At 41.6% G+C, this 26,991-nt stretch overlaps 1 protein-coding gene and 1 long non-coding RNA gene across 3 annotated transcripts; one reads left to right on the top strand and one right to left on the bottom strand.

Moving 5' to 3' along the window:
• The first annotated feature begins 144 nt into the window (after positions 1 to 144).
• On the top strand, positions 145 to 26,614 carry LOC145723066 (uncharacterized). Of its 2 annotated transcripts, XR_014147864.1 has the most exons (6): positions 145 to 345; positions 19,235 to 19,350; positions 20,074 to 20,136; positions 20,281 to 20,364; positions 23,139 to 23,268; positions 26,301 to 26,614. It is a non-coding gene; the product is annotated as an uncharacterized LOC145723066 (long non-coding RNA). The 2 variants fall into 2 exon arrangements; XR_014147863.1 differs by lacking the exon at positions 145 to 345 and having other exon boundaries at positions 18,944 to 19,350.
• On the bottom strand, positions 10,505 to 11,027 carry LOC145722857 (tubulin-specific chaperone A-like). The gene is given in 1 exon segment (XM_081827491.1): positions 10,505 to 11,027. A coding segment is annotated over 1 exon segment (327 nt). The 5' UTR covers positions 11,006 to 11,027; the 3' UTR covers positions 10,505 to 10,678.
• Positions 26,615 to 26,991: the final 377 nt, after the last annotated feature.

Below are 26,991 nucleotides of genomic sequence, written 5' to 3'. Positions count from 1 at the left end.
CGGCGGCCCTGCAGCCCCGGCCCTCCAGGCCCCGCCCCGCCATGCCCCGCCCCTTCCGTCAGCGCCGCCGCGGCGAGAGCGGGCCGGGCGGGGCTCACGGGCGCGGCGGCGGCGGCGCAGCGACCCCTGCTGGAGATGGCGCTTCGGAGGACTGCTCAGAGGACAGGCCCCACCGGATTCGAGCCCGGAAGCCGGAGCCGTGTTTCCACGTGGCTGACGAGAGCTTATCTTCATGCAGTGTCCTTGGATTTTCTGGGGTCACAAACCCTTTTGAACATCTTTGAGAGTTATAACGTTGCCTCCATAAAAATGTACATACCTGCCAGAACTTACTAATAAAATAAGGTAAGTTCACAACATCTTTTCAAGAATAAATTGATTAAAAGGTAACTGGGTCATAACTCTCATGCAGTAGCTGATTAGATGGCCAAATAAAAAAGTCTGAAAAGGGCGCCTGGGTGGCTCAGTTGGTTAAGCGACTGCCTTCGGCTCAGGTCATGATCCTGGAGTGCCAGGATCGAGTCCCGCATCGGGCTCCCTGCTCGGCAGGGAGTCTGCTTCTCCCTCTGCCCCTCCCCCTCTCATGCTCTCTCTCTCTCTCTCTCTCATTCTCTCTCTCAAATAAATAAATAAAATCTTAAAAAAAAAAAAAAAGTCTGAAGACTGCTTAGCCATGGACCTTGTGGAAACAAACCCTTTTGCAACGTAAAAAGATAAACCAGAAACCAAAGAAAGAACTTCCAAGGGACAACCTGTTTTATACATATCCACATTAATGCTTATGGGGATACATGCTCTGTTAAATTAAAAATAGCGATCCCCCCCTCCGTTATCAGAGCATCCTCCCTTCTCTTTCCCGTTCTCACCAGCTCTAAGTCTGCTACACATTATTTTCCACTGCTTCCTAATTGCTTCACACAGTGGCTATTTGGTTGCATTCAAACAATAAGAAAGAGGGGTTACAAATTATTTCAAATGTTGAAATGATACAACTTCGTACAACTGTCAACTCAGTTTATACTGTTGACATTTTGGGTGATACACAGTTGCATTTACTTTGGGAGAAGATTACAGATAAATTGTTAAATCTGCCAGTAATAGGGGTTTATCAGTATTATTATAAACTTACAAAATTACTGTATAATTGTGCATGATGACAGGAGGAGATAAAAGAATACAATGAAAATGGGTTACACAGACCCAACTTGGTCACTGGCCTTTAAAAAAAGAGACATTTCATTAGATGACTCAAGTTAGTTTTTAACTTAAAATGCTAATTAATATTAAAAACTGCTGTGAGATTAACAAGTAGTATGTGGGGGGTTGGGGGTACATATATTTGTGATTTGTAATTTTTTTCTTGGGCACCTGGCTGGCTCAGTTGGTAGGGCATGTGACTCTGGATCTCAGGGTCAGGTGTTCAAGCCCCATGTTGTGTGTGGAGCCCACTTACAAAAGAAAAAAAGAAAGAAACATCCCATTCTTTTTTCCCCTGGGCAGGTGGTCCTGGCTGTAGTGTGTTTTGGGGGTTGTAGTTTTCACAAATTCAGACCACCTAGTGGACCAAATTCCCATTTCAGTCAACAGGGCTATGCGACTTCAGATCACAAGATGAGAATTTTAATTTAGCTCAAATAATTAATCTTATGTAAAGAGATGAGTAAATCAGATGGTGCCTTTGGTTGGGGCCTGTAGATAAATTTAAAGTTATTTTTTTAACGCAGGAGGAGCAGCTTCACTGTCCATACTCTCAACATTGTTACAGGCTGGATTTTATTTTCTTATATTTCCTCTTACAACTTATTTACTGCTTCTTTTTTTTTATTAAAATATTTTATTTATTTACTTGGAAGAGAGAAAGAGCGAGAGCACAGAGGGAGAGGGAGAAGCAGGCTCCCCACCGAGCAGGGAGCCCAATGTGGGGCTCGTTCCCAGGACCCTGGGGTCATGACCTGAGCCGAAGGCAGACGCTTAACCGACTGAGCCACTCAGGCGCCCCTGCTTATTTATTTCTTTGTTTAAGTGGAGAAAGATTACCTGGAGAAGAAAGTTCCTTTCCACTGCCTCACCTTGCTTATCCCAAACCTCAAGGTTAGCTAATCACCAAAAATATTTTAAGAACAATCCATTACAAAGCCCCATCCCTCCACTCTGCACCCCATCTCCTCTCACCTTCTCAAGGAGTTTATTCTTTTGGCTCTGCTCTTTCCTGAATCATCAATTTTTCGCACTCTTCCAGATCATTCCTGCCCACACACAAACAATACAAGCAAGTAACAAGTTCTAGTTATCTCACACAAATGAGATATATGAGAGATTATTTAATTTTAAAAAATTGAATAGATAAAATGTGATACTTTCTTCAGTTCACTTTATTTTTGAGATTCATTCCATTTCTTCTTTTTTTTTTTTTAAAGATTTTATTTATTTATTTGACAGAGAGAGACAGAGAGAGAGGGAACACAAGCAGGGAGAGTGGGAGAGGGAGAAGCAGGCTTCCCGCGGAGCAGGGAGCCCGATGTGGGGCTCGATCCCAGGACCCTGGGATCGTGACCTGAGCCGAAGGTAGATGCTTAACCGACTGAGCCGCCCAGGCACCCCAGATTCATTCCATTTCATTCATTCCATAAACATTCCATGTTTATACATACCTTTGGGCTTCTTCATGCAATTCATATATAAATTATTCCCAGTTTATTTGTTTCCTTCCTGAAGAACAATTAGGTTTTGTCAAACATTGCAGTGGTGGGCACTTATGGGGGTATCACTGTGTGCGAAAGTGTCTCTAGGGTGTTTACTTAGAATAGGAATCTCCGGGACCCAGCATGTTTTTCTTCAATCTTACTAAAAATGGCCCCCCCATTCTCTATAGGTCTCAATAGATTTTTATTTTTATTTTTAAAGATTTTATTTATTTATTTAAGAGAGAGAGTGAGAGAGAGAGAGAGAGCACAAGCAGGGGGAGCAGCAGAGGGGGAGGGAGAAGCAGACTCCCTGCTGAGCAGGGAGCCCGATGGGGAACTTGATCCGAGGACCCCGGAACCATGACCTGAGCCAAAGGCAGACGCTCAACCAACTGAGCCACCCAGGCGCCCTGTCATCAGATTTTTAAATAGTGTCAGTCCTATGGATGGAAAATGGCACCTTGTTTTAACTTGTAAACTTTCCCTGATTGGTATAAAGATTGAGTATCTTTTTGTATAGCTGTTGATCATTCAGATTTTCTCTTCTTTGATTTGCCAGTTTATACCCTTGCCCACTTTTCTGTGTAGTTTCCTTTTCCATTCACTTGCCTTCCCGGTGAAGGTAAACACAAGCACCACCAGAACTCTAGGAACTCACTGCATGCATCATGCACAAGACCTGCAACAGAAATGGCTCCCATGGAGTTCAGCCGTGTAGTGATCCTGGTAACCGTGCTCCTGATTTGGGTTTATGAGGCCCTTGCTTAGTTGCTTTCTTTCTTTCTTTTTTTGGAATGGACTATTTTTTTTAAATTTATTTATTTATTTATTTGAGAGAGAGAGTGAGGGCTCATGAAAGAGAGTGGGGGGAGGGGCAGAAGGAGAAGCAGACTACCTGCTGAGCAGGGAGCCCGATGTGGAACTCGATCCCAGGACTCCAGAATCATGACCTGAGCCGAAGGCAGTTGCTTAACCAACTGAGCCACCCAGGTGGCCAGTATTTTTTTTTTTTTTTAGCTGAAGTACAGTTGATACACATGCTACCCTAATTTCAGGTGTGTAATATAGTGATTCAACTTCTCTATACGTTATGCTGTGCTCCCCACAAATGTACCTACCATCTGTCACCATACAACACTGTCACAATACCATTGACTATATGCTGTGTGCTGTACCTTCCATCTCCTTGACTTACTCATTCCATAACTGGAAGCCTGTACCTCCCACGCCCTTTCACCCCTTTACCATAATTTATTTTTATTCTTCTGTTGATGGACTATGGCTACTTTTCTGATTTTTTGTTTTTGTTTTTACTATATTAGAAAATGTATCCATGAACCATCTTTCAAATTTATTTAAGCCAAAATTTTCAGAGGGCATCGATTTAGGAGTAAAATTACTGGAATTTTGAGTGTGCGTGTATGTTCAGCCTTATAAGATAAGCCAAACTATTTACCAAAATGATTATTATCTGACCAAGCAGTATGTGAGGCTTTCCAATTTGGTTCATATTCTTTTAGTAAGTGCAGCTTTACACTGTCATGCTTCTCAATTTTAACTAATCTAGTGGGAGTGTAATGGTATCTCATTGTGCTGTTAATTTGCATTTCTCTGATTACTCATAAAGTTGAGCATCTTTTCATTTGCTTGTTGGCAATTTTTGTTTCTTCATCTGTTTTGTCCAATTTTGTTTAATGATTTTATTTTATTTATTTTTAAAGATGTATTTAAGAGAGAGAGAGAGAGGGCGCCTGGGTGGCTCAGTTGGTTAAGCGACTGCCTTCGGCTCAGGTCATGATCCTGGAGTCCCGGGATCGAGTCCCGCATCGGGCTCCCTGCTTGGCGGGGAGCCTGCTTCTCCCTCTGACCCTACCCCCTCTCATGTGCTCTCTGTCTCTCTCATTCTCTCTGTCTCAAATAAATAAATAAAATCTTTAAAAAAAAAAAAAAAAGAGAGAGAGAGAGAGAGCATGTGTGAGCAGGGGGAGGGGCAGAGGGAGAGGGAGAGAAGCAGACTGTGCTGAGCGCAGAGCCTGAGAAGGAGCTCAATCTCACAACCCTGAGATCATGATCTGAGCCAAAATCAAGAGTCCGATGCTAAAACGACTGAGCCACCCAGGTGCCCCTAAAGATTTTATTTTTAAATAATCTGTACACCCAACGTGGGGCTCAAATTTACAATCCCGAGATCAGGAATCACATGCTCCTCCCAACTGAGCCAGTCAGGCACCCCAATGGCTTCTTCTTTTTAATGTAATTATAGGGGAGGTGAAAAACCTCTTTCCTTCATCCTCTTATATTCAGTAACTGGGATCTTTCAAATTAAACTGACAAAAGACAGATTAACAGGAGAAAAAAAACCCCAGAGTTTGTTTATGTGTGCAAAGTACATACACACAGGAGAACTGTGATGAGCAGCTCAAAGGGGTGGTTAGAATTAGGGGATCTAATACTATCTTAACAAAGGGCAATAAATTGTGGAGAAGTGGCAAGACAAAGGAAAATAGTTTAGGCTTCTAGGGGTAGTAAATTGCAGGAAGATAAATACGGGGCAGGGGGAACTAATGGAAGAGAAGGACTATTTTAGTAACCTTTGTTATGCAGACTCAATCTCATGCAGTCTTGGGGTGATAAGAGTGTCTCTGGCAGTTCTTTTCTTCCGGGTTGGGAGAAGTAAGGGGAGCGCCTTCATAAAGGAAAATTTATACACCCTGCTTTTAGGTAGAAAGCAGGAGGGTGGAAAGCTTTGCCTTTGCTGTTTTTCAGTTGCCTTCAGCCCCAAATAACGCTTATGCCAAAGTTGCATATTTTGGGGTCATATACTCTGATGGCCTTCGTAATTGAATCTATCAGTCTTGTTTTCAGTGGCTAACGCATTGTAGTTTTTGTTTAAGAAATCTTTCCTGGGGCTCCTGGCTGGCTCAGTTGGCTCTCGATCTCAGGGTCATGAGTTCAAGTCCCATGTTGGGCATAGAGCTTACCAAAAAATAAAAAAAATAAAAAATAAAAAAATATTTCTAAAAAAAAAAAAGGAAAATTTTCCCAACCTTGAAAGTCATGAAGGTATCTTCTCATTTCTTTCAACAGTTCTAGAGTTTTATCCTTCATATTTAAGTCTATTCCATTTGGAACTGTTTTTTATGTGTGGTGTGAGGGAAGAATTCAATTTCATCTTTTTTTTTATCCCCCATAAGGATCACAGTTCTCTAGGTGTTCTTTCATTAGGGACCTGAATGACACCTCTGTCATATGTCAAGTATCTGTGTGTGTGTGTTGCTAAGTTCTCTGTTATATTCCATTGGTCCCTCTACCAATACTACACAGTCTTTTTTTTTTATATATACAGTCTTAATAAAACAGCTGTGTGATAAGTTTTGATATTTGGCAGACCATTCCCCCCTGTACTCCCATCGCTTACTGTTAATTAAATGAAGAGGCCATTAGACTGATGTGGGTCTAATGCCATGGTGGCCTACATGAGCAAATCTAAGTCTGTAAATGCCTCAAGGTTATGAGACCAAAATACTAAGGACGACCCATCAAAAACAGCCAAGTAGGCTTTAAGCTATAACCAGTCAATTATTTCCTTACTTTGCTTCTGCCTTTCCTCCATAGGTCTTTCCCTGAGCTCCTGTCAGTGGAGTGCTCATAACCACTTCCATTTTGGTGCTGTCTGATTCAAATCTGATTTCTGTTGAAATAAACTCTTAGAATTTTTAATATGCCTCAATTTATCTTTTTTATTAAAAAAAATTTTTTTTAAAGATTTTATTTATTTATTTGACAGAGAGACACACAGTGAGAGAGAGAGAGAACACAAGCAGGGGGAGTGGGAGAGGGAGAAGCAGGCTTCCCCCTGAGCAGGGAGCCCAATGCGGGACTCGATCCCAGAACCCTGGGATCATGACCCGAGCCAAAGGCAGACGCTTAATCGACTGAGCCACCCAGGTGCCCCTCAAAAAAATTTTTAAAGATTTATTTATTTTAGAGAGAGAGAGAGAGATTGCACACACGTGCATGGGGGGAGGGGCAGAGGGAGAGAATCTCAAGCAGATTCCCCACTGAGTGCAGAGCCCAACGTGGGGTTCAATCTCAGGACCCATGAGATCACGACTTGAGCCTAGACCAAGAATCAGATGCTCAACCGACTGAGCCACCCAGGCACCCCTGCCTCAGTTTATCTTTCAACACTCCCTTATCTGACTTCTTCAATTTGCATTAGTTTAGAACTAATCAATATTTTTTATAATCTTGAGTTTTCCAATAAAATGAACATGACCTATATCTCCTTTTGTTTAGAGCTTCTTTAATATTTTTCAATAATTTATCTTTTTTTTTAAAGATTTTTTTTTTTATTTATTTGACAGAGAGAGACACAGCGAGAGAGGGAACACAAGCAGGGGGAGTGGGAGAGGGAGAAGCAGGCTTCCCACAGAGCAGGGAGCCCGATGCGGGGCTCGATCCCAGTTTTTGCCTATACATACAATACCTTTAATAAAGTTTAATTTATAAATTAGGTACAGTAAGAGGTTAATGACAGTAACTAATAATATAATAGAATAATTATAATAATATACCGCAATAAAAGTTATGTAAATGTGGTCTCTTTCCCTCAAAATATTTTATACTATACTCATCCTTCTTGTGTTGATGTGAGATGATACAATGCCTATGTGATGAGATGAAGTGAGGTGCGTGATATAGGCATTGTAGCATTAAGATACTACTGACCTGATGATTTGTCAGAAGGAGGATCATCTGCTTCCAGATCATGGTTAACCACAGATGACTGAAACCGTGTAATGTGAAACACCGTGACTTAGGGGGAGACTATGTATTCCTGGATACCATATATTTTTCTTGCCATTTCAAATTGTATCATTTAGTAACATTTTGAAAACTTTTTTACTGATGTAAAACTTACATAGTAAAGTGCACAAATCTTAAGTATAAGCTCAGTGACCTTGTGCATATGTATCATTCCTATAATTACCATACAGAAAAAGATATAGAGTATTTCCAACACACCAGAAGGCTCTGTCATGCTTCCTTCCAGTGAACAATGCCAAAGAGAATCACTATTCTGACCTCTATTACTCCACATTAGCTTTGTCTGTCTGTACCCAGTTATATTTTTTCTTTCTTTTTTTTTTTTTGGAGATTTTAATTTGTCAGAGAGAAAGAGAGAGAGCACAAGCAGGGGGAGCGGCAGGCAGAGGGAGAGAAGCAGGCTCCCTGCTGGGCAGGAAGCCTAATGGACGGCTTGATCCCAGGACCCTGGGATCATGACCCGAGCCTAAGGCAGACGCCCAACCAGCCGAGCGACCCAGGTGCCCCCCCCAGTTGTATTTTCTAACCACTTCTTGTTAGTGTATAGCAATACAACTGAGTTTGGTAAGTTGAACTCTTATTCAGCCACCTTACTATGCTCTCATTAATTATACATGAATGGTTTTGTATTTCCGTAGAGTGTTTAGGACTTTCTATGTGGACAATCATATCTGTGTATGATAATAGTTTTGTTTCTATTTTTTTTAGCATTTTTTTTAGTATACTTGGCACAGAATTTTTTTTTTTTTTTTTTTTTTAAAGATTTTATTTATTTATTTGAGACAGAGAGAATGAGAGAGAGAGAGCACATGAGAGGGGGGAGGGTCAGAGGGAGAAGCAGGCTCCCTGCCGAGCAGGGAGCCCGATGCGGGACTCGATCCCGGGACTCCAGGATCATGACCTGAGCCGAAGGCAGTTGCTTAACCAACTGAGCCACCCAGGCGCCCTACTTGGCACAGAATTTTATATTAGTTTCAGGTATACAACACAGTGATTCAACTTCTCTATATGTTATGCCATGCTCCCCACAAGTGTAGCTACCATCTGTCACCATACAACAATATTACAATGCCATTGACTGTATCCCCTACACTGTGCCTTTTATTTCCGTGGCTTATTCATTCCATAACTGGAAGCCTGTGTCCTCCAATCCCCTTCATCCATTTTGCCCATCCTGTCACCCCCTCCCCTCTGGCAGCGATCAGTTTGTTCTCTATAAGTCTGATTCTGCCTTTTGTTTATTTATTCGTTTTTTTATTTTTTACTTATTTTTTTTAAAAGATTTATTTATTTGCGAGAGACAGTGTGAGAGAGAGCACAAGCAGGGGGAGGAGGGGTAGAGGGAGAGGGAGAGGCAGACTCCCCGCTGAGCAGGGAGCCTGACTCGGGGCTCAATCCCAGGACCCTGGGATCATGACCTAAGCCCAAGGCAGATGCTTAACTGACTGAGCCACTCAGGCGCCCCTCATTTGTTTTCTTAGATTCCACATATAAGTGAAATCATATGGTGTTTGTCTTTCCATTTTTGACTTATTTCACTTAGTATGATACCCTCTAGGTCTATCCATATTGTTGCAAATGGCATGATCTCTTCTGTTTTCCGGCTGTGTAATACTCCACTGTGTGTATGTGTATGTGTGCACGTATGTACGTGTACACACACACATATACACATACATGTACTACATCTTTCTTATCCATTTGTCTATCAGTGGACACTTGGATTACTTCCATATCTTGGCTCTTGTAAATAATGCCATAATAGACAGGCGTGTATATATCATTTTGTATTAGTGTTTTCATGTTCTTTGGTAAATATCCAGTAATGGAATTATGGATCATATGGTATTACTTTTTTATTTTTTGAAGAACCTCTGTACTGTTTTCCATAGTGGCTGCACCAATTTACATTCTTGCCAACAGTGCACAAGGGTTCTTTTTTCTTCACATCCTCACCAACACTTGTGATTTCTTGGCTTTTTGATCTTAGTCATTCTAATGGGTGTAAGGGGATAACCTAATTGTGGCTTTCATTTGCATTTTCATAATGATTAGTGATACTGAGGATCTTTTCATGTGTCTAATAGCTTTTCTTTCTAATCTTTGTACTTCTTAAATCTTCTTATCTCACTGTTGGTTCAGTGCTCTGGTACAATGTTGAACAAAAGCAGTGGTAGGGTCATTTAGATTCTAAAAGGAATGCTTTTTTTTCTATTAAAAGCGATATTTGCATGAGGTGCCTGGGTGGTTCAGTCAGTTAAGCATCGGACTCTGGATTTTGACTCAGGTCATGATCTCAGGGTGGTGAGATCAAGTCATGTGTTGGGCTCAGCACTGGGTGTGGAGCCTGCTTGAGACTTGCTTTCTCTCCTTGTGTTGCTCCCCAACCCACTACCCCCCATGGCCCGCCCTGCTCTCTCTCTCTAAAAAAAAAAAAAAAAAAAGTGATATTTGCTAAAGGTTTTGGCATACCTTCTTTTTTCCAGATTAAGAAGCACCCTTTTGGGACGCCTGGGTGGCTCAGTCGGTTAAGCGTCTGCCTTCGGCTCAGGTCATGATCCCAGGGTCCTGGGATCGAGTCCCGCATTGGGCTCCCTGCTCCGCGGGGAGCCTGCTTCTCCCTCTGCCTCTGTCTCTCTCTCTCTCTCTGTCTCTCATGAATAAATAAATAAAATCTTTAAAAAAAAAAAAAGCACCCTTTTATACTTCTTTTGCTATAGAATATTTTATAGATTTTTTAAAAGATTTATTCATTTGAGAGAGAGAGCTTGCTTGAGTGGGGGCGGGGGAGGGCAGAGGGAGAGGGAGAGAGAGAATCCTCAAGCGGACTCCCTGCCAAACGGGGAGCCTGACACAGGGCTTGATCCCAGGACTCCAAGATCATGACCAATGTGAGCCAAAATCAAGTTGGATGCCCAACTGACTGAACCACCCAGGTGCCCCTAGAAGATTATAGATTTTAATCATGAATGAATTTTGAGTTGTTTTTTTTTTTAGACGAACTCATTTATTTGGCACATTAAATTAGGCAAAGAAAAATATATGCAACTGCATAAAAAGAATCACATTCTCATACTATTTGAACATACAGCAGTGGTCAAAAATAATGAACTGTGGAATGGATCCCAGGATTTAATGCAGAAAACACCCTGTACAGAAAAACTTCAGGCTTTTAACTTCACTGAATCCAGGACTAAACATGCTTCCTTATATTCCTCAGTTTCTTCCAAGTCTTTTTCACTCTCTAATAACTGCAGAAGATCGGTTTATGCTGCTTTCAACCTGCGCTGGCAATCTGGGATCATCATCCGGGACTCTTGCAGGATCTCTGTCTGCTTTTTAATGGCATAATTTTCACCATCTTCAGCTTTCGTTTTTTTGATCTTTTCTTCTTGTTGTTTTGCTTCTTTCTCATACATCATTTTTTCTTTGACCAATCGCTTCACCACACCAGTTTTGATCTTGATCTGCCTCAGGCAAGGATCAGCCATGATCCCTCGAGTGCCGCAGGAAGGACTGAATTTTGAGTTTTATCAAAACCATTTCTTTTTTTTTTTTTAAGATTTTATTTATTTTATTTTTTATTTTTTTAAGATTTTATTTATCAGAGAGAGAGAGAGACAGAGGCAGGCAGAGGGAGAAGCAGGCTCCTCGCTCAGCAAGGAGCCCGATGTGGGACTCAATCCCAGGACCCTGGGATCATGACCTGAGCTGAAGGCAGACGCTTAACCGACTGAGCCACCCAGGCGTCCCTAAGATTTTATTTTTTAAAGTAATCTCTACACCCAGCATGGGGCTCAAATTCACAACCCTGAGATTGAGTCCCATACTCCACCAACTGAGCCAGCCAGGTGTCCCTCAAACACCATTTCTGCATGTATTTGAGAAGATCACATGGTTTTTCTCCTTTAATATGTTGTGATTAAGTGTGTTCATGGGTTTTTTTAAAAAAGACTTTATTTATTTATTTGAGAGAGAGTATGCATGAGGAGAGGGGCAGAGGGGGAGGGCGAAAAAGGGAAAGAATCTCAAGAAGACTCCCTGCTGAGTGTGGAGCCGATGTTGGGGTCATGGGATTGACCCCAAGATCATGACCTGAGTCGAAATCAAGAGTCAGTCAACTGACTGAGCCACCCAGGCACCCCTGGATTTTCTAATATTAAACCATTCTTGTATAAACCCAGCTTGGCCATTAAAAAAAATTCTCTTATGAAATTTATAATTAAAGTAGGTTTCTTGGAGCACCTGGCTGGCTCAGTCAGTGGAGCGTGTGTGACTCTTGATCTTGGGGTTGTGAGTTCAAACCCCATGTTGGGTGTGGAAATTACTTAAAAATAAAATCTAAAAAAATATAATAATAAATAAATAAAATGGGGTTTTGTTTTGTTTGTTTTTAGATTTTATTTGAGAGAGAGTGCGAGCGTGCACAAGTGGAGGGGGAGGGAGAGGGACAAGCAGACTGCACTGAGCATGTAATGAAGGATAGTTGGAAGAAAGGCAAACTACCCTTAAAAGGATTTTACACCATCCTTGGAGGAGCCCTGGAAGGGCTTTAATCAGATTAAAAATCCCTAGACTTAGAAACAACAGTGGCAACCCTCTCGGTCCCCTCCCTTTTTGGGAGCTTTGTATTCTATCACTCAATAAACTTTACTATTGCTCAATAAACTTTGCTTTGCAGCCCACCACTCTCTGTCTGGTCTACCTCTTCATTCTTCAAAGTGGCATGACCAAGAACAGTGAGCACTTAAAGGAGAAGAAATCCTGTAAAACATGGAGCCCAATGTGGGGCTTGATTCCAGGACCCTGAGATAATAACCTGAGTGAAAACCAAGAGTCAGACACTAAACTGATTGAGCCACCTAGGCGCCCATAAATTATTATCTTTTTAAAATAGGACTACCCAAACTTTCTATTTCTTCTTGAATTAGTTTTAAGTTAAATTTTCCATGAATTATTTCATTACGTTTCCCAATTAAATAGCATAAAATTGTTTATAATATTTTATCTTTTAAAATATTAGTGTATTTGTTTCCATCTTATTTTTTTCTTTTCCTTAATCCATTTTTTCCCCAGAGGTTGTCAGTTTTTTTTTTTTTATTTTATTTTTTATTTTTTTATTTTTTATTCATGAAAGTCAGAGAGAGAGAGGCAGAAGCAGAGGGAGAGAAGCAGGCTCCCCACCTAGCAGGGAGCCTGATGCGGGACTCGATCCCAGGACCCTGGGATCATGACCTGAGCCGAAGGCAGACGCTTAACCATCTGAGCCACCCAGGCGCCCCAAGAGGTTGTCAGTTTTAATAGTGTTTTTAAATACCCAACTTTTGGCTTTTAAAAAATCCCTTTGATGATATACATGTTTTCCAGTTAATGGATTTATTTTTTTATCACTTCCTTCCTTCCTTTTACTTTCTTTCAGTTTATTTTGTTGTATTTTTTCTAATTTCTTTAGATGCTTAGCTCAACAATTTTTAGCCTCTCTTATTTTCTCATGCAAGCATTTAAAGGTATTACGTTTTCCTCTAAGGACTAGTTTAACTGTATCCCACAAGTATTTTCAGAAATAACATTCTTTGGACCACAGTTGGGATTACTGGTCTAGATTGATTTATGGCAAATAAACTAAATTTGTTGAACGCTAACTAAATATCTAAATATAGATTCCTATGGTAATCACCTTAGGATACGAAAAACCTGTAGCAGATGCTGCTGGCTTCTTTCCTTCTACCCATAACAAAGTAAATCTATTGCATAGTTATGACTCGTTCCCTCAAAGTTGCATAAACCTAATAATGTTCACTGTTAAAAGGATCTTAGAGTCAATAGGGATGACAACGCCAATAACATACAAGGAAGCAAGTGATCCAAAACATGAAACAATGAGAAATACTCTCAGCCCCCCCCCGCACAAATATATTTAAGTACCAACAATTATACTGGGGGACATGACAGTTTTTAAAAATAAATGTGCTTTTTATTTGTTCAGTACACTAGCCTGAAGGACAAACCAAAAATTATAACTTTAAAGATTTTTATTTATTTATTTATTTGAGAGAGAGAGAATGAGAGACAGAGAGCATGAGAGGGAGGAGGGTCAGAGGGAGAAGCAGACTCCCTGCCGAGCAGGGAGCCCGATGCGGGACTCGATCCCGGGACTCCAGGATCATGACCTGAGCCGAAGGCAGTCGCTTAACCAACTGAGCCACCCAGGCGCCCCTAAGATACTGCTCTTAAGTGGACCCAGAAGTATATTGTGGGTCCCAATTTTTAGAGCACTGTTAAAAAATGTGACGTTTGTGCTAAAAGCCATCCTAAGACTGGCCCCCACCAGCTCTAAAAGGTATACAACTTAGAGGTACCGAACTTGGAGAAAACCAGCAGGTAGACTTTACTATTTTGCCAAAAACAACAGGTAATTTTCAATATTTCTTAGTATTTGTAGACACCTTTACAAATTGTGTTGAAGCTTTTCCATGCCATTCAGAGAAGGCCTCAGAAGTTGTCAAAAACACTTAAAAAAAAAAGATTTATGTATTTATTTGAGAGAGAAATTGAGAGATTGAGAGAACGAGTGGGAGGAGGAGCAGAGGGAGAAGCAGATTTCCTGCAGAGCAGGGAGCCCGATGTGGGGCTCCATCCCAGGACCCTGGGACCATGACCTGAACCGAAGGCAGACGCTTAACCGACTGAGCCACCCAGGCGCCCCCCAAAAATTATAACTTACTAGTAAAATGAAAAGGAAAAGTTCTTTGGCCAGGGATATCCTCCGTTCTTTGAACCATGTGTTTTGGAATAACCTCAGGGGCAGCTTTTCATGTTTTGTGTAATTATGTTCAAGCTCTGAATCTATAATTTGTTCTAATTTTCCATGAATGCTCCCTTGCCACCATTTATTCTCTGCTCTCCCACAATTTACTAAGATCTATATTGTTTGCATATTGTATAGGTAACTAGGAACCTTTAGAGAATCTTTTGTCATTATTCTTAAAATGACCAGGAGGAATGAAGGAGGACTGTATTTATTTATATATCATGTGTAATTTTTTAATCTTTTAAAAATCATGTGTATTTTTAATTTTTTTTTTAAGATTTTATTTATTTATTTGACAGAGAGAGGGAGAGAGCACAGCAGGGGGAGCCACAAGCAGAGGGAGAGGGAGAAGCAGGCTCCCCGCCTGAGCAGAGAGCCCGACATGGTGCTTGATCCTAGGACCCTGGGATCATGACCTGAGCTGAAGGCAGATGCTTAAACAACTGAGCCGCCCAGGCACCCCTAAAATTTTATTTTTAAATAAACATTGTATTTAAAGTGTACAACACACAGAAATAAAGTGTACAAGACGATAATGTAATATACATATACATGGTGAAATGATTGCTATAGTCAAGCTAATTAACATATCATCTCCTCACATGGTTACTATTTCTGTGTGTGTGATGATAGCACCTGAAATCTACTCTTGCATTGAATTTCCATTATTCAGTATAGTATTATTAACTATAGCCATCATGCTGTACATTAGCTTTTGAGACTCACTCATTGTACATAACTGCAGCTTTGTTCCCAGTATAGCCCTATTTCCCCACCTTCCTGCTCCTGGTCACTACTGTTATACTCTCTGCTTCTGTGTATTTGACTTTTTTAGATTCCAAATATAAGTGAGATCATGCATTTTTTTTCCTTCAGTGTCTGGTTTATTTCATTTAGTATAATGCCCTCCAGGTTCATCCATGTTGTTGCAAATGGCAGATATTATCTGTGTATTTATATTAGGTGAACCATATGAGATTGTTGATATTTGATAATTTTTACCCACAAAGATAGCAATTTCATATGGCTCAATCCTATATAATTAGAGCTTGAATAGAAGCAGATCTTATGGCCTGGTCATAAAAACTCCTTTTTCTGCTAAGGGGGAAAAAAATTTGGAAAAAATAAAAGCCACTATAAGTAGTTGTGTCATATGTTAGTAACCTTAAAATTCACTGCTACTAACTAAATGTTGAACTTTTGATAAGCCATTCATGTTTGATGGAGACAGGGCAGGGGACACCTTTGCTTTGAGTCTAGAGTCAAGGTCAGTGGTGTTTCCAATGCTTTGGCGTACTATTAGATAGGCTTTGTTTTCATTTTAACATCTGAGGGAAAATGACTGATAAGGGGAGTCAGAGGCAGAGCTGAAAGGATCAATATCACAAAGAACCAAGCTAAATTCACTTCCTCACTGTTGGGTAGCTTTAATTGTCGTACAAAGAAACAAGGTTGTTGCTGTTTGAAGAATTTCAAACTCAGATGTTCCAGAATGTAAGCTTGTAATGCTGTTAATGCCATCTGTCCCCTAGAACAGATTTCTTGTTGAGTTGTAGGGCTCTCTCCTCCTCTGGCATCACGTGATTCCAGAATCTGGTCTTCATTCCCTTGTGTGTTTCAACAAGCCACACCACCTTCTTAGAAATTATGGATCTGGGCGCACCTGGGTGGTTCAGTTGGTTGAGCATCTGACCTCGGCTCAGGTCATGATCTTGGGGTCCACGCTCAGTGGGGAGTCTGCTTGTCCCTCTCCCTCTGCTTCTCCTGCCCCACCCCCCGCTTGTGCTCTCTCTCAAATAAATAAAATCTAAAAAAAAAAAAAAAAAGAAATTATGGATCTGATTTTTTCCATAATGAAGAAATGCTATCCCTATCTTCCCTTTACATAACACATGAATCTCTTTTTTTAACTCTGAAAAGCAGGACCAAGAGCTTTGCTTATTGGTCGTGTGAATGAGGTATATTCTGATAATTTGAGAACAAGGTCAGAAAATGGGATCCAGTGAAACAGATGATTGTAGTTATCAACATAACATGCATAAAATTGGCCATTGGTAGAAACAAAGTGGCCTAAGAACTTGGTTTCTAAGTATATGTTAAGAGATGTGTAAGTTTGGACAATTACCTAACCTGACTGTGTCTCAGTTTCTGGATATGTAAAAGATAGATAATAATAGTGCCTACCTCAAACAATTATCATGAGGATTAAAGATAATCTGTACAAGGCTGCAAGATTTAGCAAATAAAAATACAGAAAGCCCAAATAAGTTACAATTTCAGATGAACGACCAATACTTTTTTAGTATAAGTATGTCCAAATATGGCATGGGATATATGCATTCAAATTAACTGTGGGGCATCTGGGTGGCTCAGTCAGTTGAGCGTCCAACTCTTGGTTTCGGCTTAGGTCACGATCTCAGGGTTGTGAGATAGAGGCCTACATTGGGCTCCTTGCTCAGCGAGGAGTCTGTTTGTCCCTCTCTCTCCCCTTCTGTGCCTCCCCCGCCCCCCCCCCGCCCCTCTCCCCACTCACGCTCACATACACATTCTCTCAAATAAATAAATCTAAAGAGAGAGAGAGCACAAGCAGGGGAAGGGGCACAGGGAGAGGGAAAGAATGTCAAGCAGACTCCCCACTGAGCACAGAGTCCTATGCAGGGCTTGATCTCACCATCCTGAGATCATAACCTGAGCTGAAATCAAGAGTTGGACGCGTAACTGACTGAGCCACCCAGGTGCCCCATAAATAAATAAAATCTTTTTAAAAAGTTGGTGTAGGGCACCTGGGTAGCTCAGTTGGTTAAGCGACTGCCTTTGGCTCAGGTCATGATCCCAGAGTCCCAGGATCGAGTCCCACATCAGGCTCCCCACTCAGTGGGAGTCTGCTTCTCCCCCACCCTCATGTGCTCTCTCTCTTTCTCTCTCAAATAAATAAATAAAATCTAAAAAAAATGGTGTATATTAAAAAAAATTTTTTTAACTGTGCAATGTACACATTAGGTTACCTGACACAAATAAATAGCTATTTTCCATGTCTCCATCAAGGCTATGGTGAAAGTGGGAAGGCACTCACAAATCTCAACTAGCAGACTAAATTGTCACAATATAAGATAAATAATGGTATGCTAGCTGGCTGTTTACCTTTCTACCCCCTCCCAGATGTGAACTCCAAGAGGGTGATAACCATATTTTGTTTCTCTTTTCCTACCTTTACCATCTAATATCTAGCATAGTGTTTTGCACATAGCAGGGGCAGGATAAATGCTTATTAGAAAGAAATTCAGGTAAGAACCTGGATAAAAATTTGGCCATGTCTTCAGCACTGGCTGGCTGGTCAACACAAATATTCCCGTCCAGTGAGAGAAGCTAGGGGCATGAAGCTGGTTGTCAGGATCCATTGAAATCTTCCAGTTCCAGTTCACTTTACCTTGATTCCATTTTTACCCAGCAACAGATATCTTGAGGCTGTTTCTCAACTAGTATTTCCTCTTGGGAATTGTATATGCTGGCCACACAAGTATTCCATTCTTGTCAATAATCTTCCTCAAGACAAATGAATAAATGGATGAACAGAAAACAACAGAGTTCTCTAGAATGGATTCTTGATTCTTGGATTCAAATCTTGGTTCTACTACTTATTAGCAGTGTGACTTTGGCCCTATCATTTGACCTCACACCTCAGTCTCCTTAACTGTCAAATGGGAATAAAAGTATAGCTATCTTAAAGGATGCCAAAAATTAAGAGTTAATATATGTGAAGTCTTTAGGACAGTGCATGGCATGTGGTAAGTAACATATAAATGTTAGCAAAAAGAAAGAAAGAAAGAGAAAGAAAGAAAAAGAAAAGATGAGCTCCAGATTTTTGCTCACACACAAGGTGTCTAACACCCTTCAGTGAACTGGACAGTTTTGTCATCCTTCCTGATGGCTTTTCTGTGGAAGTGTGAACTTTCTGTTGTGCATGGCCAAGGCAGACCTTTGTCAAAAGCCCTTACACATTTATGAATTTTCTTCTTTCTTTGACAGGTGTCCTGCTGGGGGGCTGTGACCCTTTGAAGAGAAGGCAGTCCCTCTGTGCATAGGAGTGCTCTTGGCCACCATGCTTTCCAGCCAAGGGTGCTGCCCATGGGACTGAATCGATGGAAAGACCTTCCAGAGATTCATACCCACCGGATGCCACCCGCATACATTCTGCATTGCTGCGCTTGGGTCTGGGCACAAGGGGTGGGGGAGCGGACAATGGGGAAACATAAAACTAAGCCCCGTCTGTCAGCGTGCACACACACTTAAACATCTTTTCATTTTGAGGAACTGACTCGAACCCTGTATGGAACTGCACGAAAAGCAGCTGGAGGCTGAAGCCGTGACTTTGGAGCTGTGGTTCTCAAAGTGTGATAGCAGGATTGTTATCTGCATTAGCATCACTGAGGGACTTAGAAATGCACAATCTAGGCTCCTGCCCCAGACCTAGTAAATTAGAAACTCTGGAGCAGAGCCCAGTCATCTTTTAACAAGCCTTCCGGGGTGATCGTGATACTCAGTCAAATTTGAGAAACTCAGGCCTAGAGCTACAGCAGCTGTCCGCCGCCCCCCCTCCCCCCCCCGCCACCCCGCCACAATTTCTCTGCATCCCATGTTGTCTGTCCTCAGGGGGTTGGTGGTGTGGTCATTGTTCCCCTCCCCACCCCCCCTCCGTCCCTTGTAAGAAAAAGCTGTTTGGGTCTTTCCAAGCTATTGTGGTCACGTGAGCCCTGTTGTCTCAGAGAACCTGGGGAGGGATTTGGCGTTTCCTTTCCTTGGAGATGAGCGATTGCAAAATGCTTTCTTTCTGCAGGTGAAAATTAGATAATCAGGCTTAGTAAACCTGATTACAAGCACAGCAGGATTTACAAAGCTTCACTCTCTCCAGGCACAAAAAAAGCCCCAGGGAAAGAAGCTGAGTGGCTTATCCCTGATGAAGGAAGTGACCCCAGACCACTCCGAATGAAGAATTGAAAGGGCTTGAAGATGCATTGCTGTGCACCAGTGAGACCTTTTTCCATTCTTCTGTAAGATTTAGCATCTAGGATTTCCCCCAGAGGCGTTAGGTGTTTTCTGCATGATCCTCTGACTCAGAGATTGGAGTGAACCTATCATCTATAACTCTCTGGAGGAAACCCCTGCACCCACATGGATGGGCGCATAAGCATTTGTCTGCCCTCCCACTTTGGGAAGGGGTGAGGTGGGGGGTGCTCCCTTCAGCTGCCCCTCCAGAGGGCTTGCTGTGGCAGAAAGAGAACTGAGCCCAGAGGTGTACATTCATGGAGCTTTGAGCTGTCCGTCTTCTATCCTCTAGTTCCTCTTGTTGGGTTTACAGGTAAATAAAATGAGACACAGAAAGGTTAATCAGCTTGTCAGTGGCTGATTTTTGTTTTTATACAGAAAAATGATAATGAGGTAGAACTTCCCTACTATCTTGTCGGTTAATGATTGTCTAAAGCTATGGTGTCCAATACAGTAGCTACCAGCCACATGTAGTTCTCTTAAATCAATTAAAATATAAAATTCAGTTCCTCATTTGCACTTACCACTTTTCAAGGGCTCAATAGCTGCATGTGGCTAGTGGCTACCATATCAGAAAGTGCAAAATCAGAATATTTCCGTCACTGCAGAATGCTCTATTGGATGCACGGCTCTAAAGTGATGTCATATCATAAGTTGACATGTGTCATACATAAGTCATTTGAATCATCCACTTGTTTCCTTTAGTCTCAAAGATATTGCCACGAAAAAGAGGGTAACACTCAGTCCTCCAGCAGGCTAAACTAAAACGTAAGTAAGATACACTCGGGTGTAAGAAAGATACACACTAGCTGTTTACCTGTCTGTTGTTTACAGGTCACTGTTTGGTATATAGTACCTGTGTATATTTGTTCACTCAATTATTCTCTCAGTCAGTATGCCTCTATTATATAGGTGCTCGGATATTACCCTGCCCACAAGAAGCTGCTACTGTCCAGAGGAGACAGACAAAAGGACAGATCGTTGTAATGCAACATGGTATGTTTTAATATGTATAATGATATGAAGGGCTTTAAGGAAGCAGAAAGAGGAAATAAACATGCTGGGCCCAGCAGAATTTGCTAAGACTTCTCAGAGAGGGTGATATTTGAGCTGAGGCTTGAAGGATGGGTAGGAGTTTGCTAGTGGACTTAAGGCACCCAGCCACAGGAAAGCATGTGCAAAAGCACAGAGGCATGAAATGGCTGCTGCATGGGGCCGGGTGGGCACAGGTGGGGCCTGCTTCCTCACAAGTTGGAGCTTTGCCCTCTGGGCATTAGCAGGTATTTCAGGCAGTCTCCTTCGTACAGCCTTACTGTAGTAAATCCTAGTAAGGCTGATGGGTGTGGGCCTGTGGCCAGCTCAGCCGGTGGAGCATGTGACTCTTGATCTCGGGATCGTGAGCTCGAGCCCCACGTTGGGCACAGAGTTTACTTAAAAAAAAAAAGGCTAGTGGGTCATGTAGCTGAAAGTATCAAGGTCCGTTATGTGCTTTGCACTGGGCCTACACATGGTGAGTGCCCAACACTTCTTGATTCCTGTTCTTTCCCTTGCATGTTTGCTCCCATTTTCTATTAATAAGTTCTTACCTGCCTTTCCATGGTGTTTCTAAGTCTCTAGAAATGACTGATTTTTTATTTCCCTGCCTTTTTTTAAAAAATTTATTTGAGAGAGAGAGAGAGAGAGAAACAGCATGAGAGGGGAGAGGGTCAGAGGGAGAAGCAGGCTCCCCGACGAGCTGGGAGCCCGATGTGGGACTCAATCCCAGGACCCCGGGATCACGACCCGAGTGGAAGGCAGTCGCTCAACCAACTGAGCCACCCAGGCGCCCCCCCCTTTTTTTTTAAGAGAGGGAGAGAGAGAATCTTAAGCAGGCTCCACCCATCATGGAGCCTGACATGGGGCTAGATCTTACGACCCTGAGATCATGACCTGAGCTGAAATCAAGGGTTGGACCCTTAACCAACTGAGCCACCCAGGTGCCCCACATTTCCCTGGCTATTAAGTCTAACAAAATCTTACCCTCCTATCTATTATGGGCTCATTGATATGGGCCTTTCAACAACAGTTAAAATGTCTACTTCAATTTATCTGCTTTCCTTCTCTTGCTAAGTTTTTCTCTTTCCTTTATGATATATGACCTTCCTGTATATAACTTTACAAAGGATGTCTCTGGTGTATCTATTATTGTCCATGACATCCTATCATAAGACAGCATTATAAATGGAGAATTTACAAGAATAACTTCATTTTTAAAAGGGCATCTGTTATATCTGAATGACTGCAGGGATTTCCATTTGAGTAAATGTGCCAGGCATATACTGCTCTTAATTCTGATGAATTAATAATAGGCACCTAATTCATCCTAGGTCACTAACATACAGGGCCAGCATACAAATGGAGGTACATTCCAAGTGTCTAAGTATTTAAAAACTATAAATCAAGCTAACAACTATAATAAAATTTGCTTTATCTTTCCACATAGATAAATCCTCATAATGACAAAAATAAAACATACTTAAGGCAATAGCTTTTATATGCAGAAAGTTGGTGAAATATGACTAAATCTAATGATATTGCACATGTCTGAATGTCCTTTTGATGGGCTACTGATTTTTGGGAAGACCAAAAAAGACACATAATTTATAAATGTTTCTGTTAATCTGTTTTTCTTACTTTTACTTTAGCAAAATCACTATGTTATCAAGATTTTTGGCAATGATCTGAAGGATTAAAAAAGAAATATAATTGTGTTCAAATACTGTTTGAATAGATTTACATTCAAGTATATATTAAAATAAATACAAAACAGAAAAATTAACTTTTTAGAATAGATATATTAAATAATATTTTCTTCAAAAAATTTTCAAAATTACTAAGAAGTAAAGAACAAATTATTAACCAATATCAACATTTTAATAAAAATAAATCTGAGGGCGCCTGGGTGGCTCAGTTGGTTAAGTGACTGCCTTCGGCTCAGGTCATGATCCCGGAGTCCTGGGATCGAGTCCCACATCAGGCTCCCAGCTCAGCGGGGAGCCTGCTTCTCCCTCTGACCCTCCCCCCTCTCATGCTGTTTCTCTCTCTCTCTCTCTCAAATAAATAAAATCTTTAAAAAAAATAAATCTGACATTTTATTTATGTATGTATGTATGTATTTATTTTTTAAAGATTTTATTTATTTGACAGAGAGAGACACAGCGAGAGAGGGAACACAAGCAGGGGGAGTGGGAGAGGGAGAAGCAGGCTTCCGGCGGAGCAGAGAGCCCGATGTGGGGCCCGATCCCAGGACTCTGGGATCATGACCTGAGCTGAAGGTGGATGCTTAATGACTGAGCCACCCAGGCACCCCTTTATTTATTTTATCTTGAGAGAGAGAGTGCACCTGTACCCGCCAGTGGGAGGAAGGGCAGAGGGGGAGGGAGAGGGACAAACAGATTACACTGGGCATGGAGCCCTACGTGGGCTCAACCTCATGACCCTGAGATCACCACCAGAACCAAAACCAAGAGTCAGATGCTCAACCGACTGAGCCACCCACATGCCCCATAAATCTGACATTTTAGATATATTTTTTGAAAATTTAGTTAAATGCTGTTGAATAGTTTAGTAAAAACAAAGCACTTTAAACTCTTGTGTTTGGTGTCCAGTATAAGAAATTGGTATCATGCTTCATGCCTGTTACAGCAAATTTATGAGTATGCAAACTTGTATTTAATATCGCAAGATGTTCCTTAGTAGTTATGGCCAATTGTGTTGAATACCACCCTAAGTCATGAGAACCTCCAGAACCACAAATTAGAACATGAAGAGAAGCAAGAAAATGGACCTTCAGCCTCCTGGGAAATTACAGTCTGTCATGCAAGAACCTCCTGCACTCACAGTATCTCAGAGGAAGGATTGGTAAGTTACTTTGTTTTGTTTTTCTCTAACCTAAGTGTTTGTGCCACTCACGTGCTTCCCACAACCCACTAACTGTCCTGGCATTTGTACTCAGGTGCCTTTTGTCTCGAGTACAAAGGGTGAGAGATGTTGGAGAAGCATTTTCTGGGGGCTTGACCAGTGTTGGTCACAGAGGAGATGCATCCTGGTAGCCCAGGTGGTAAGGCACAGGCCAGGAACCCCCCTAATCGGGGTCTAAGGGCAGGCCTAGATATGTCTATACCTTGTGTCTTGGTCGGTTTGGATTGTTATAACAGAATATGATAGACTAAGTGGCTTATAAACAACAAATTTATTTTTCACACTTTTGTAGGCAGGGAAGTTCAGGATCAAGGCAACAGCAGATTCAGGTGTCTAGTGAGGACTGCTTTCTAATATATAGACAGCCCTCTCACTGAGCCCTCTATTACATGGTAGAGGGGTGAGAGAGCTCTGTGGAATCTCTCTTATAAGGAAACTAATCCCTCATCTCCTGATTACCTCCCAAAGGCCCTGCCTCCAAATGCCATCAAATTGGGGATTAGGTTTCAGTTTATGGAAGAATGACAGAATATTCCACCCCAAAATATGCCTCTTGGGCATAAGAATTATTTTGAGGTGATTAAGAAACAGCAGACATAGGAGAAGCTCAGAAAATGGAGTAGAAATTAAACTTCTGTAAGGGAAATTTACATTTATATGGGAAATCCCAGTGGTAAGGATATCTCCCTCTGCACCAGGAAGAGAAGGTTGTCTCGAAATCACAAGAGACTGTGACCAATGGAGAAGGTGCCTACCTGAAACTGGCCTCCCCAACACCCTTTCTTTTCTCTTTCTTCTTCTTCTCCTCCTTTTTTAAAAAGTTTATTTGAGAGCGAGAGAGAGCGAGAGAGTGAGCATGAGCAGGGTGAGAGGCAGAGGGAGAAGCAGACTCCCGCTGAGCAGGGAGCCTGATGAGGGGCTCGATCCTAGGACCCCGGGATCATGACCTGAGCGGAAGGCAGACACCTAACCGACTGAGCCACCTACGCACCCCATCTGCCTTTTTTTTTTTCTTTTAAGTTTAGCTGAAGATGGTATTTAAGCCTGAATTCTAAGCCACCTCGAGAGTTAGATTTTTCCCTGGGTGTCTCCCATGTGTACACGGAGTATACATGTTAAAAAAAACACTTCTTTTTGTTTTTCTCTTGTTAATCTGTCTTTTGTTACAAGGGCTCTAGGCAAGAACTTAGAAAGATATTTTTCCTCTCCTACAATATGAATTTTGAGGGAGACACATTCAGTCTGTAACCCCCTGGGCTGGAATTTTATTTATTACAAATATATTACCTCAGATCTAGGTGATAAATGAAACCTTAGTCTCTTAGAACTGTTTGTAAAAGATGAGTGAGTGGGGGAGAATGGTGTCATATCATGATACTCTGTATCACACGATTTTTAAAATGATGTTACTCTTGGGCACCTGGGTGGCTCAGTCAGTTAGGCGCCTGCCTTCGGCTCAGGTCATGATCCCAGGGTCCTGGGATCGAGCCCCGCATCGGGCTCCCTGCTCGGCGGAGAGCCTGCTTCTCCCTCTCCCTCTGTCTGCCGCTCTTCCTGCTTGTGCTCTCTCTCTATCTCTGTTAAATAGATAAATTAAAAAAAAAAAAAAATCTTTAAAATAAAAAAAATAAAAATAAAAAAAATAAAATGATGTTACTCTTTCTACTACAGGAATTTAATGAAGGAGGACATTTTTGTAAGTACACTGTCCTTCCCACTATGACACATAAAATCAAATTAGGCACTATCATTTCTCCACCCTGGTTCCAATATATATTTTATGAATCTTATATTTCATCTGACTGTGAGTCACAGATGTAGATTTAGGACATAATTTTCGTACTACCAGTTATGGTCACCGGGGAAACATAACTTGGGAGCCTCTTTGTTCCACTTCAGCAGGACTGGGGATGTCCCTAGAGTCTTGCTATGAAATGGCGGGAGTAGGGGTGGGGTGTACCTCAGGTCACCTGAGGCAGACTAATGGAAGTACCTCCCTTCCCAGAGTCAAGATAATTTTTTTTGGATCTAGAAGGGGAAAATAACTCTGATTAATTCATGTCTACATATATGATTATGTACACTGAGAAGATTAAACCACCTCTTTCAAATTCACAGGGTCCACTTATTATGTGGGAACAACTCTGACTTGGGCATTGCTTGCCTTTGATGTCCCTGGCTTCTGCTCTGGGGAATTACTCCAGCCCCTGGTGAGGCTGACTAGCCCGTGGCCCAGCACTTAACATTTAACATTTGCTATTAATAGGATGAATTGAAGCTAAAGGAGTAATATTCCGAGAGAAACTTTGAGGAGGCAGTTGGGGAGATGGGATAGGAAATTTCAGCAAAATGTCAGGATGAGTTTGGGGCTGCCTTTAAGTGACAAGGGGAAGGCACAAGAACAGATGCATGAATGTATCATGTGAACAAGTGAAGCAAGTGCACATTTGCATATATGATTTATGTTTGAACTGAGTGCTGTGTAGCACAGAAAGAGCAGGGAGGAGTTGGAGTGAGCCCATTGGCTTGCAAGTGGGATACTCAGGCTTTGGTAAAGAAACAGTCCATCTGCAGACTCCTCTTTGAACTGCCAGCTCACACTCAGGGGAGTTACAAGATCAATTGAGGCACATTAAAATTATGAAGCATTTATTTAAGCAAACATCCATTCCAGTTGGGCAATACCAGACCGGAAGTGATTAGGAGAACTCCACTGATAGGAGCTAGGGGCAAGACATTCATAGAACAGATGTGGAAGCAAAGCAAGGAAATTATTTGATTGGCTACAGCTTAAGCAGTTGCCTTATTTGGGAAAGGCTTGTTGGCTATTTGTGATTGGTTGTCTTTAGATTTCAATTTCATAACCTTGAAGCATTTCTAGGCTTAGGTTTGGTTTTGGTTTGTTCATGTAGGCCACCAAGATATTAGAGCCACCTCACTTTAATGACCTCCTTGTTTAATTAATTTAACAGGGAACAGATCCTCTTCACACAGTGGTTGAGTGGGAAACTGGAGAATTTCTCGGAAAATACTCCCATCTTCCACCCTCCTTTGCGCCTCCTGCTCTGGTAAAATGTCATGCAAGGAAAGGACTGAGTCTTTGTGTTGACTGGCTAAAGTGGTCTCCTGCTAGAAACTGAGGGGAAAAGTGTACAATTACTTACCAAGATATCTTCCTGGGAGCCCACTGGTATTATGGTCACCTAACCTTTCTGTAAATTGCCTTTCATTCTTTCTCTCAGGGCAAGTATGAAGTATAAAGTCGTAAAAACAAATGCAAAACTTATTTTCTAGCCTCTACTTGCTTTGAGGATCCGGATTTAAATGATAGTAATAAACTCTTTACCTATTAAAAACAACAAAATAGGGGTGCCTGGGTGGCTCAGTTGGTTACACAACTGCCTTCGGCTTGGGTCATGATCCCAGGGTCCTGGGATCGAGTCCCGCATTGGGCTCCCTGCTCAGCAGGGAGCCTGCTTCTCCCTCTCTCTCTGCTGCTCCCCCTGCTTGTGCTATCTCTGTCAAATAAATAAAAAATCTTAAACAACAACAACAAAATATTTAAAATTTTCTGTATCTTTATGCTTCCAATTCTTTATTTTTTTAAGATTTTATTTATTTATTTGACAGAGAGAGACACAGAGAGAGAGGGAACACAAGCAG

This window comes from Leptonychotes weddellii, chromosome 8, assembly GCF_054177405.1.
Source record: "Leptonychotes weddellii isolate Sample4059 chromosome 8, ASM5417740v2, whole genome shotgun sequence".
In the NCBI taxonomy this organism is placed as follows: Eukaryota; Metazoa; Chordata; class Mammalia; order Carnivora; family Phocidae; genus Leptonychotes; species Leptonychotes weddellii.
Note: the sequence above shows the minus strand (reverse complement) of the source record. Positions and strands in the feature narration are given on the sequence as shown.